At 39.7% G+C, this 13,567-nt stretch overlaps 1 protein-coding gene across 7 annotated transcripts in view; it reads left to right on the forward strand.

Annotated features, from left to right (window-relative positions):
* Window positions 1-13,567, forward strand: part of LOC122563242 (adenosine receptor A1-like) — a 128,977-nt gene that overhangs the window by 96,858 nt on the left and 18,552 nt on the right. For 5 of the 7 annotated variants that reach the window (XR_006315537.1, XR_006315539.1, XR_006315538.1 and 2 more), the window contains exon 2: window positions 9,410-9,584. Coding sequence is in view for 3 of the 7 variants with exons in the window: in XM_043716861.1 (XP_043572796.1) it covers window positions 9,410-9,584 (175 nt within the window). In the remaining 4 variants the exon portion in view is untranslated. Of the gene's footprint in view, window positions 1-9,409; window positions 10,282-13,567 lie in introns of those variants that run through there. The other 2 variants (XM_043716860.1, XM_043716859.1) reach the window with 1 other exon arrangement.

Genomic DNA, 13,567 nt, shown 5'->3' on the forward strand with positions numbered 1-13,567 from the left:
CCACACTGATCCTTTGAAGACCATCCTACTCAGACCCAATCCCTTACCATATCCCTATATTTCCCATGGCTGATCCACCTAACCTGCACACCTTTGGACTGTGGAAGGAAACCAGAGCACCCAGAAGAAACCCAAACAGATATGGAGCAAATGTGCAAATCCCACACAGACAGTCGCCCGAAGGTGGAATCAAACCCAGGTCCTCGGTGCTGTGAGGCAGCAGTGCTAACCACTGAGCTACCTTGCTGCCTGTGCTGAGTATTACTTTACATTCCTGATTGAGCCTTCTAGATGATGGCCAAGCTTTAGAGAGTCAGGCGATGAGTTATTTGTTGTAGGATTTCTAGCCCCTGATCTCCTGTAGTCAAACTATTTAAGTGGCAGAACAAGTTCAGTTTCTGGTCAGTGCTAACTTTTAGAATGGTGAAAGTGAGGACTGCAGATGCTGGAGATTAGAGTCAAGATTAGAGTGGTGCTGGAAAAGCACAGCAGGTCAGGCAGCATCTGAGGAGCAGGAAAATTGATGTTTCGGGCAGGTGTTCTTCATCAGGAATGAGGCTGGAAGCCTTGGGGGTGGAGAGATAACTAGGAGGGGGTGGGACTGGGAAGAAGATAACTGGGAGTGCAATAGGTGGATGGAGGAAGGGGTAAAGGTGATAGGTTGGAGAGGAGGGTGGAGCCGATAGGTGGGAAGGAAGATTGACAGGTGGGACAGGTCATGAGGATGGTGCTGAGCTGGAAGGTTGGAACTGGGTTAAGGTGGGGGAGGGGAAATGAGGAAATTGGTGAAGTCCACATTGATGCCCTGGGGTTGAAAGATTCCGAGGCAGAAGATGAGGCGTTCTTCCTCCAGGTGTCGGATGGTGAGGCAATGGCGGTGGAGGAGACCCAGGACCTGCATGTTCTTGGCAGAGTGGGAGGGGGAGTTGAAATGTTTGGTCACGGGACGGTGGGGTTGATCGGTGCAGGTATCCCAGAGATGTTCCCTGAAGTGCTCTGCGAGAAGGCATCCAGTCTCCCCAATGTAAAGGAGACCACATTGGGAGCAACAGATGCAATAAATGACCTGCACTTCCACTAATGACGGAACATTTCAACTCCTCCTCCCACTCTAGAGAGGACGTGCAGTTCCTGGACCTCGTCCCAACTACCTTCTCCCCAGCCCCGCCCCCTCCCATTTATCTCTGAACCCTCGAGGCTTCCAACCTCATTCTTGATGAAGGGCTCCTACCTGAAAAGTTGATTTTCTTGCTCCTCTGATGCTGTCTGATCTGCTGTGCTTTTCCAGCACCACTCTAATTCTAATTTTCAGAATATTGAGTGTGGGGGAATTCAATGATGGAAAAACCATTGACTGTCAAGTGGAAATGGTTAGATTCTCTCTTGTTAGAGATGGTCATTGTCTGGCTCTTGTGTAACCTGAACATTTGTTGCCAATTATCAATCTGAACCCAAATGCTGTCCAGATTTTGATACATTTGGTGCAACAGAGTGCTCGGTATGCCATTTCAGAACAGATTTAAGGGTCATTTACATTGCTTGGGTCTGCATCACAAATAAGTCTGTAGGCCTAACCTAACCCTTTTGCAAAGATGGCAGATTTCCTTCCAGGAAAGGTATTAATTAATGACAATGAGTTTTACGACAAACATTCATGCCTAGCTTTTAATTCCAGATTAGTTAATTAATTATTTGGATTTACATTCCATCAGATGTTGTGGTCAAATTTAAGCCTGCGTCCCCAGAGCATTAGTCTGCCCCTTGGATTACTAGTCAAATTCCAACATCTCACTGCATGTTCTTGCCATTTTGGCATTTTCAAATATATATTGTGTTAAAAAGATTGGAGACATTTCTAATCGTTTTTTGAACCATCAATTTTTTTGGGAATGGGTTTTCTCAGGCGTGATACCAGCTGTGTTTAGTTATACATCTAATTGGATAATGATAGTGGTGACTAATTCTAGTGAATAAAAATCTAATACAAAAGAAGCACAAGGACAATTCTTCTTTACGGTGACCATGGGCGATTATCTTAAAGCATCATTCCTCCTGGATGCCCCAAGACTTCTGCTTTGATATTAATTCATAGGCAAATTAACCTAATCCTAATAATATGATGTGTGACAATTCTTCTTTGGTTCAAAGTTTTCGACCTGTTAAAAAGAAATTATTGCTTTAAAATAATGTGCGGAGTACCTTTATGAATAGAGCCTAATGTTAAATCTAATTAAGATTGAAATACTGAGTGCAAATATGTGAAACATAGGAGCAAAATTAAGCCATTCTACCTTCTATCCACCTCTGTCATACAGTAGAATAAAGGCTAATCTGGTGATGGTCTCAGCACCTCTTTCTTGTCATGTGGTCTTATGGTTTCAATCCTATAGCCCTTCCATCTTGTCGATCAAAATCTATCCAACTCAGCCTTGAATAATTCAATGATACAGCCTCCACTACTTTCAGGAGAAGGAAATCCATACTGACCCTCTGAGGGAAAATAAATCTCCTCATCTCCACATTAAATAGAAGGCCTCTTATTTGTAAACTGTGTCCTCTCGTTCTTATCTCCCCCACAAGAAGAAACATCTTCCTCGTGTCCACCCTATCAAATCCCCTCACAATTTATAATAAGATTTCAATAAGATCACTTGTCATTTTTCTAAACTCAAAACAGGTACAAGCCCAAGCTCTTCAAAGTTTCTTCATCGGATAACCTCTCAACATAGGAATGAAATGAGTGAACCTTTTCCGACCTGTTTCAAGCCATGTTTTATTCCTTTTCAAATAAGGAAATTAAACATACATAGCATTCCAGATCTGGTCGCACAGCTGCAGTAAAATATTCCTATTTTTATATTCCATTACCCTTGTAATAAATGCCAATTTTCTATGTGTCTTTTTAATAACCTGCTTACCTGTATACTTACTCTTCTGTGATTCATGTACTAGCACACTTTGTGATGTTCTGGCTCGACATCTGCCTTGCTGTTTCATCCTCTTGTGGCATTTTCAATGAATCCCTCAATGCACAAACAAATCAAACCCTCAAATACTTTGATAGCAAGTAAAATAACCTATTTTTACAGATGAGAAAATCTTCCTATCCTTGCGTTGTACTTCATTGCAGCTGAATCAGTCAGGTTAAAATATTTCCCTTAGTTACCCGACCAATGCATCCTGTTCTAATAAAGACAAAATAAGCATGAAAATCACATAGACCATACAGGTTGGTCCACTATCATTTTGACACCCATGGTATACATATAAATTGCCTTTTAAAAGATGCTGCTCAACTCACTTAATTGAATAGGTAATCAACCATGTCAAACCTCGGAAAATATAATGTTGAAACTGCTGAAAATAATTGAGCAAATCTGGAAAGTATTAAACTTAGGCTAGAAGCCCCGACTTAGAACTCATGCCATACCCTTGTGGTTCGTTCAACCACTGAATAATATTTAAATATTGTTCAAACACAAAAAAATACAAGCTATGCTTGTTGAATAGATGGTATCCATATAAGGTACTAAAATGATCCCATATCAGAACCATATTTTTACCATCCAATGCTTGTCACTACTGCACAGTAATATGTTGTAAAATTGTTACAAACAATGCTGGCTTGTTTTCAAATAATATACAGTACACATAGAGCTGTACAGTTATAGAGCACGGAAACAGTCTCTTTAGTCCAACTCATCTGCACCGACTAGATGTACTAAACTGATCTTGTCCCGTTTGCCAGCATTTGATCCATATCCCTCTAAATTCTTCCTATTCATGTCCCCATTGAGATGCCTTTCAAATGTTGTAATTGTAACCACTTCTACCACTTCCTCTGGCAGTTCATTCCATACACGCATGACCCTCTGCATGAAAACGTCACCCCTCAGATCCCTTTTAAGTCTTTCCCCCTCTCATCCTAAATCTATGCTCATTAGTTTTGGACTCCCTGCCTGCCCTGGGAAAAAGACCTTAGCTATTTACCTGTCCATGTCCCTCATGATTTTATAAATTTCTAGAAGGTTACCCCTCAGCCTCCGACACTCCAGAGAACATAAGCCCAGCCTATTCAACCTCTGCCTTTACCTCAAACCCTCCAATCCCAACAACATTCTTGTAAATCTTTTATGAATGCTTTCACTTGTAACAATGTTAAAAAACACACAACACCAGGTTATAGTCCTACAGATTTATTTGGAAGTACAGACTTTTAGAGTGCTGCTCCTTCGGCAGGTAGGACCTCAGTCCAATGCCAATACCTCCACATCAATTTTAATAACATCTTTCCTATAGCAGGGAGACCAGAATTGAATGCAGTACTCTAAAAGTGGCCTAACCATCGTCCTGGCAAGCTGCAACATGATGTGCCGACTCATATACTCAATGCACTGATCAATAAATTCAAGCATGCCAAACACCTTCTTCACTATTTTGTCTGCCTATGACTCCATTTCCAAGAAACCATGCACTTGCACACCTAGGTTTCTTTGTTTGGCAACATTCCCCAGGGCCTACCATTAACTATAGAACTCCTGATTTGTCTTACCAAAATGCAACACCTCACATTTATCTAAATTAAATACCATCTGCCACCCCTCATCCCATTGGCTATTCTGATCAAGGTCCCATTCTACTTTGAGATAACCTTCTTCACTATCCATACACCATCAATTTTGATGTCATCTGCAAACTTACTAGCTATACCTCCTATATCCACATCCAAATAATTTTATATAAATGACAAAAAGCAGTAGACCCAGCACGACCCTTGCAGGACACCACTGGTCACGGTGGCATGATAATCAACCCTCTTCAACCACACTCTGTCTCCTACCTTCAAGCTAATTTGACTATCTCCCCCTGCATTCAATGTGATCTAACCTTACTGACCAGTCTTCTATGTGGAATCTTGTCAGATGCCTAGCTGAAGTCCAAATAAACAATATCCACTGCTGTAGCTTCATCAATCTTCAAGTCATAGATTCATAGAGATGTACAGCATGGAAACAGACCTTTCAGTCTAACTCATCTATGCCGACCAGATATCCTAAATTAATCTAGTCCTATTTGCCAGCTCTTGGCCCATATCCCTTCAAACCCTTCCTATTCATATACCCATCCAGATGCTTTTTAAATGTTGCAATTGTACCAACCTCCACCACTGAGTCTGGCAGCTCATTCCATACATGCCCAACCTTCTGCGTGAAAACGTTGTCCCTTAGGTCCCTTTTAAATTTTCCCCTTTTCACCCTAAACCTATGCCTCAGATTCTGGATGCCCCTACCCCAGGGAAAAGACCGTTTCTATTTAACCTATCCATGCCCCTCCATGAATTTATAAATCTCTATAAGGTCACCCGTCAGCCTCCAGGGAAAACAGCCCTAGTCTATTCATCCTCTCCCTATACCTCAAATTCTCCAACCCTGGCAGCATGCTTGTGAATCTTTTCTGAACCCTTTCAAGTTTTGTAACTCACTTCCTTACTCTTGAAATCCTGCCCACCATTGAGAAGAAAAAAGTCAGGATTCTGATGGAATAATCTTCACTTTCTTGGATAAGTGCAGGTCCTACAACTCTCAATTAGCTCCACACCATTCAAGGCTAGTCAACCTACTTGATTGGCACTCCATTCACCATCTTCAACATTCACTCCCTTCATCACCGACATTAGTGTGTACCATCTACAAGTTGTATTATGGCAACTCATTGTGATTCTTTCAACAGCACTTCCCAACTCCACAATCTCTCCCATCCAGAAAGACAGAAGCAGCAGATACAAGGGGGGAACCAACACCTTAAATTTACACTTCAAGTCATACACAGAGTTCAGAAATCATATTGAGATTGGACAGGACATTGGTGAGGCCTCTTCAGGAATACTGAGTCCAGTTCTAGTTGCTCAGTTATAGGAAGGATATTATTAAGCTGGAGAGTGTTCGGAAGAGATTTACCAGGGTGTGGTCGGATATGGAAATTTTGAGTTATAAAGAAATGCTGGAAAGGCTGAGGTTTTTTTTCACTGGAGTTTAGGAGGTTTGAGAGGTGACCTGATAGAGGTTTATAAAATAGTGAGGGGTATACATAGAGCTAATGGTAGTTGTCTTTTGCCCAGGATGGGGAATTTCAAGACTAAGGGACATATTTTTAAGGTCAGAGGAGAGAGAGGTTTAAAAAAGACATGAGGGGCAAAGTCTTTTCACAGAGGGTGGCTCAAATGTGGAATGAACCTCCTGAGGAAGGTACAATTTTTAAAAGACATTTGGATATATGTATGAATAGGAAAGGTTTGGAGAATATGGGCCTGGAGCAGGTAGGTGGGACTAGTTTAGTTTGGGATTATGTTTGGCATGAGCTGGTTGAACTGAAGAGTCTGTTTCCCTGCTCTATGACTCTATGGAGAAAGTGAGGACTGCAGATGCTGGAGATCAGATACTAAGCCTGTGGTGCTGGTAAGGCACAGCTGGTCATGCAGCATCTGAGGAGCAAGAGAAACGACATTTCGGGTAAATTCCTGATGAAGGGCTCTTGGGATGCTGCCTGACCAGCTGTGTCTTTCCAGCACCATATTCCTCGACTCTAAGCCTCAATGATTTAGAAATATATGGCCATTCCTTCAGTGTCTCTGGTCAGAATACTGGAATTCCTGTCCTAACTGCATTGTGGGTCTCTCTAGCCACCCCACCCCAAGCAGGTAATTTACAATAATCTTCTCCAAGGCAATTAGAAGTGGACAATATCTATTGACTGAATTGCTAGCACCTATGTACCCTGAATGAATAGAAAACAATACTTTTACAGCCAAACGTCAGAAGGAGGAGGGCAGTTTGGACAACAATATCTAGATCTTCAAGTTTAACTCTGCATGTACAGTGATCATATTCTGCAGCCCATTTATACTTAGCAAGAATAAATGTTCATGGCTTCAATCTTATCTCTACCACAAAATGTGGACCAATATATTTGCATAAACAAATAAATAGGTAACATCTGAGCATCGTCTGCCAGTACCTCTCATTTTCACAATCTAGATGAATTGTTGGTTTTGTCATTGCTGGATTTTATGATGAAGATGAACAGCTTAAAATCAATAAAAAGAAATACATGGATTAAGATTCCAAAATGTGATGAAGTTTGATAACATGCACCGCAAATGATATTTTTATATGTTTATCTTGGTTTGAACAAAATAATATTAGTGGATAGTTAGGAAAGTATTACAAGGCTGCTTGAATAAAATCAGCCTTGTGGAAGTTCGCAGCAGTTGACTGAATCTGATATCCTGCCATTGCTCTGTTAAAGGGCAAGGCAAAAGCTGGGTCATTTGCCATTGTCACCAACAGCTCACTATTTCCTCATCATGCAGTCCTGGACTATGAAATGCATTTATCCAGTTGGGGGCAGTGAAGGAGACATAGTGTTAACGAGAAATAGTCCCATAGTGGTAATGTCATTAGCAACAAGTCCAGGATACTGGATGTAGTGATTGGAACCAGGTGGATCCTGTTGACTATGAGATCCTTGATTGGGGTTGTTAAACTGGGCTAATCAGGAAGTCCTGGCTGAGCAATATAAACAGGGGATCCCTTTGACGTGAAGGGCAGTGCTTGTCACTGGCCACTCGGGTGTTTTCCTATCTTCCTGGTGGTGAAATTGAATAAAGATTTGTGCACTTTGTGTCTCTCACTGTGTCTCACACCTGCACACACACACACACCATGGGTGCTGGGGGAAAAAAAATAATAAGCACTACCGCAGTTAGGCGGTAATGTGGGGGTAAAAAAAAAAGAAAAAAAGAAAAAAAAGAAATAAACAGGGGATTTAGAATCTCCTCAGTTCAGGGGATTGACTCTGAGTTGGCTGGCTACAGAAAGTGTACAGTGTAATAGAGGATGACTTGGTGATGGGATATTGGCTTCTGTGCAGTTATTTTATTGGACTAGTGATTTTGGGGCATAGGTTCAAATTCAAAAATTGGCAGATGGTGTAGTTGGCATTCAGTTTAAGACTACATTATGACCATGATGATCATGTTACCATGTTTGTCATAGAAATCCATCTGGTTCACTAACTGCTAGCTTTAGAGAAGGAAATTTGCCACCTTTACCCAGTCAGGCCTGCATATGATTCCACGCCCATGACAATGTGACTCACTTTTAAATGCCCGCTGGTCAATTAAGGATCAGCAATAAATGCTGTGCTGGCCACATCCCATGAAAACATTAAAACAAAAAAGAGTTTTGTATTTTATAATTGGGTGGAAATTCACTTGTGTGATTAAGGCTACAACACCCTTTATGTACACGTTCAGTGAATGGGTAATAATGTGGCAGATGGAGTGTAATGTAAGTATGAGAATTGGTAATTGGAATAGAAGATGAAAATCATTTTTAAAAAGCATATGTTTTTTATGTTGATTTTCTGTATAACCTAAGTATACTTCTTATGTTAAGGAACACAAAATGAATACAGGCACTGTGTTTTAGGAGGCTAATAAAAGAACTGATCTTGACAGAAAATCTTTCAATCACACTTCAGTTCTTCATAACAGAGCTAGCTAATAAAGATGACAAAATATGGAATCATTCTTACTCAGGGATAGAAGTCAAATTGGTAGCAATTGTATGTAGCATGGCTTTAAAAATATAAACAACCTAGGGCAACTTCTTTAATCTAAATTAATGAAAGCTAAAGTTAACTACTTCTCATCTGATAAATGAACCAATTTAATTTCCTGTTTGCAGCCCAGGAAATATTCTTCTGAACACAGATTCATAGAGACACAATCATAGAAAAATTGAGAATTAAATAAACTATTTTCCCTATCAAGCCTGAGCAGGCAACAATGCTCCACCCATTATTCCCTCATAAATCAGACAGGACTGACAAATTGAAGTGATAAAGAGCACGATATTCATTCAACTCCATTTTGGGGATACAGAATAATCAACAAACTGCTTATTGTTTTGTTGAAAAGGCTATTTGGAGCAGGAATCTATTAAGATTGAAATATAGGACCAAGAAGGGCTATTGTACTGTTGCACCTCTCTATATCATTGTACCCATTATTATTCTTGCATTCACCTCTTCCCCACCTCACCAATTGTTCATTTCTCTTTGACTTTGTGAAATGTCCTTCCTCATTCAATGTTGTTCTCTTCACTTGCTGTTTTATTTTTCTTGTTTACCTGCTTCTTTCTACTCTTTAAAGACCTTCTTTAAAAACTATCCCTTCATATAATATCTTATTTAGCTCAACAGCAATTTTTGGGATATTTTCCACATTAAATACATGAAATAATTCCAGTAACAATTGTTTATAATCCCATGAAAACATGTATTAATCAAAGTCTCAGAGTTGTTCCTGTATTGAAGAAAACAAAATAATGTTCATGTTATTCAACAGGTATAAGACTATTGTTACACAAAAAAGAGCATGGATTGCTGTTGGAATCTGCTGGCTTGGATCTATTCTGATTGGGCTAACTCCAATGTTTGGCTGGCACAACCGAAGCAACGGAGACGTGCAAAAGGAGGAAATGAATTCTAGCTACAAATACATCATATGCAATTTTACAAAGGTGATCAGAATGGACTACATGGTGTATTTTAATTTCTTTGGATGGGTGCTCTTACCACTAATCATCATGTTTGGCCTGTATGCTGAAATATTTTGTATAATTAGAAAGCAACTAAGCAAAGTGACCAATGCTACGGACTCAAGGAAATATTTTGGGAAGGAGCTTAAACTTGCCAAGTCCCTTGCTTTAGTTTTATTCCTGTTTGCTGCCTGCTGGATCCCTTTGCATGCCATGAACACTATATGGTATTTTTGCCCCCAGTGCAATGTCCCAAAAACTGCCTTCTACATTGGAATATTTCTGTCCCATGTAAATTCTGCTGTGAATCCAGTGATATATGCTTTCAGGATAAAGAAGTTCAGGACATCGTTTCTTCAGATTTGGAATAAATATGTTTTATGTAAAAAAGGCAACTTAAATATGTATAGTTTTGATGGCCAAATTGTAACAGAAAACAATTTTAATAGCAGTGTGTGATTATATTTCTGAGGAAAAGGCCTGCACATTTTTAATATAATGCAAGGACAAGTTGTAATAGAGTTTTATCATATAGTCCTAATCTAACAGCATTTGTTACACTGCATGATATAAGAAAACTTAAGAAATTTTATATTGTGAATTGTACTCATTTTCTGTTGTAAATGGAATTTCAAAACCATGTACCTCAGATAACAATAAACAGAATAAAAGCAATATACCACAAAAACTAGAAATCTGAAACAAATACAGGGAAACTGGAAGCTTGTGGCAGCATCTGTGGAGAAACAGAGTTAATGTTTCGAGTCCGGCATGACACTTCTTCTGAACTTCTTTAAACTTAAACAATATAAGGTGGCTGTGACATTCTGATGGCTAGATTGCCCTTGGAGCGCATGGACTGGAGTTGCTCCTTGGGACAACACAGAATTCATGATGGAGAGGGAACTTTTAAGGAACAATTCCCTTGCGTCTGGAATCTTCTGCAAAAGCTCGTTATCACCAGAAAATTTGAAGGGTTCAGGTTCGTTTAAGCTTAATAATTATCGAGCAAAAGTTAGACAACTAAAATCTTGTGTTCTCTCTTGGCTAAGTATTAAGCTGACCAGAAATTACCATTGACCCCTGATACTGGAATCCTTATCTGCAACACTCCTTACTGTTTCCACAAGATAGGAGACTTTATTCTCCCATCCCACTCACCCTGCACATCCCAAATGCCTAGATTTGTTTCCTCATCAGCCTGTTCCGAAACATTATGACACATGCTTTGAGCAGGTGGGACTTGAACCTTCAGGTAGAGGCAGGAAGACTACTTATCCCTGATATGGAGGGACCACTGTTGAACTGTGTTGGGCAAGGTCAAAAATCACATGACACCTGGTATTAGTCCAACTAGTTTATTTGAAAATACTAGTTTCGGAGTGCTGCTCCTTCATCAGATGTTAGTGAGAGGGGAAGACCTTTTGATCTTTTCATTATTCTGTGTCAAAGATCTTCCTTCTCACTAACACCTGATGAAGGAACAACACTCCAAAAGCTAGTGTTTTCAAATAAACCTGTTGGACTATAACCTGGTGTTGTGTGATTTTTGACTTTATCCTTGAACCAACAGCCCTGATTGGGGTTGGAAATGAAGTACCTGAGCCTGATGAAAAAATCTGTTTCCCTGTATCTTGATTATTGGATATGACACATTTTGTTTACTGGCTAGCCCATTCATTAGCTGTTTACAAACTAATTCTCTGTAAAATGCACTTGCTTGCACTTCAAGCTTATTGGAGCCTTTCTTTCCCCGGAAACTGCACAATTAAAGTTTTACTGTCTGGGGGGTTCTTCTAATTGTCTATGTTGTAAGACGATTTGATGTGTAGCAAAAACAAAATCATTGGCAGCTGCTTTAAGGAAATGAGAAACATTAATTGGACTCTCAATGCAGATACTCTCCATGACTTTAGCCTTAACTTTCCATTATGATCCCTTCCAGCAAAAGCTAAAATGTGACATGAGATCCTTGACAACAGTGGTCACTCATGCTGTGTAATTTCACTTTTACAAGACACAGGCCCAACATGGTAAATGTGGTTCACTTAGCTTCTCCCTCTGTTTGAAGCAGCAAATTGCATTGGACTGACTTTATATTTCCATCCTCTGACTGGTAATTAGATGAATGAAAGAAGTGAAAAACCTCTGCCATGCTGTATTAACTCAAGAATTATTACAATTGTACCGTTCCTCTTTGAGGTTTTTCCTGGCTTGCTTGACCTTCTGCAACTACAAGGGTGAAAAAAATATATTGAGTGCTCCCACTTCACTGAGAAGGCTTCAGTCCCATCTATGTTCCACAACCCACTCTGAAAACTCTGCTCACGGTTAGGCACCTGTGATAAATTGCATCACAGCAGCTGAGACAATCCTCCGCACTTTAAAACAATTAATCATTTTCAAACAAACAACCCGTAACACGCTAAAATAAAAGGTCAATTTATCTTATCTCCAAAGTTATTGGATGGATATTTTTAAAATGTGTGGGTTCTAGATCTGCACTTTCAACAAAAATGAAGCACTTCTTTCTTGGGTCATACCCTCTGTAGCAAGTTTTGTTGAAGTACATCCATTAGTCGATGAGATCTATTGTTTAGTGGAAAAATGATTCATAGAGCAAATGTATTACCTTCATCCACTTTCAGTGGTAGAGATAATCAGCACAGCTTTCATTTTTCACCAGTTTTCATATTAAATCATATACATAATATGATAATGTATTCTTTTCCTCTAATTTATATTTGTAAGATTGTTTAATTTATCCTTTTATTTACTTTCTGTCATTGAGCACTGCAATTAGAACAAATAAACAAATCAGTAACCTGCTCCCTATGAGTTCTGCAGCTGATCCAACATTGGTAAGAATGTTATGAAGCTTCATTGTTTTCTGAGCTGATGCTTGCAGACTGTGTGAGCACGTGAAATAATAATTCATTACTTATTAATATGCTTCTAATTTACTGTTTTTGTTGACATCTATCAATATGAAAATTGTGTTCAACCTTAAAATGTCAGCTAATTCTGGATGTTTATGACATCCAGTTGAAAGGTGAAGCGAAACTTCTGATTCACACTGCTCAAAACAGTAACTTGTGAGACTGATATCATGGATAAAATGTATGTTTTTCATTTACTGCCCATGATCAATATGTTTTGTATTTAAGAGATATTGTTTTCATACCCTTGATGTATATGCTCCAATCAAATAATGACAGCAACAAGCTTTTGTGAGTTTAAAGTGAAGAAAGTTATTTATTCTCACAGAGATGTGACAGCTCATGCACTTGTTACAGCATGTTACAGTTTACAGGCTAGGGGTTACAGGTACAGATAATGTTAGCACTATTTTAAAAATTGGTTTATAATCTGGTTTATGATGTCTGGCCTCATGTGAGGCAGAGAGATCAAGTTTCCTGAATGAAATTGGTGCTTCAAAATTGAAAGGGAGGGGACTTTTAAATTGTTAGATTTTCAGCAGATTGTGAGATTTCCTATAATAAATTTTCTAGGTTTGTTCTCAGGTGAACTTGAAGTTGAGACAGTTTGATGCAGTCCTTGGACCTCCTGCTTATGAGGCTTTGCTGTTACTTTGGCTGATTGAATTGCTTGCAGCTCATTTAATAGCTTTGGCGGAACTGTCAACAAACTCTTTCAACCATAGAAAAACATGATCATGTGGCTTCCTCATCAGATGACATATGATAGGTTACACGTTTGTGGGCGGCACGGTGGCACAGTGGTTAGCACTGCTGCCTCACAGCGCCAGAGACCGGGGTTCAATTCCCGCGTCAGGCGACTGACTGTGTGGAGTTTGCACGTTCTCCCCGTGTCTGCGTGGGTTTCCTCCGGGTGCTCCGGTTTCCTCCCACAGTCCAAAGATGTGCAGGTCAGGTGAATTGGCCATGCTAAATTGCCTGCAGTGTTAGGTAAGGGGTAAATGTAGGGGAGAAAGTGAGGTCTGC

Source organism: Chiloscyllium plagiosum, chromosome 26 (genome assembly GCF_004010195.1).
Source record: "Chiloscyllium plagiosum isolate BGI_BamShark_2017 chromosome 26, ASM401019v2, whole genome shotgun sequence".
Taxonomy (NCBI): Eukaryota; Metazoa; Chordata; class Chondrichthyes; order Orectolobiformes; family Hemiscylliidae; genus Chiloscyllium; species Chiloscyllium plagiosum.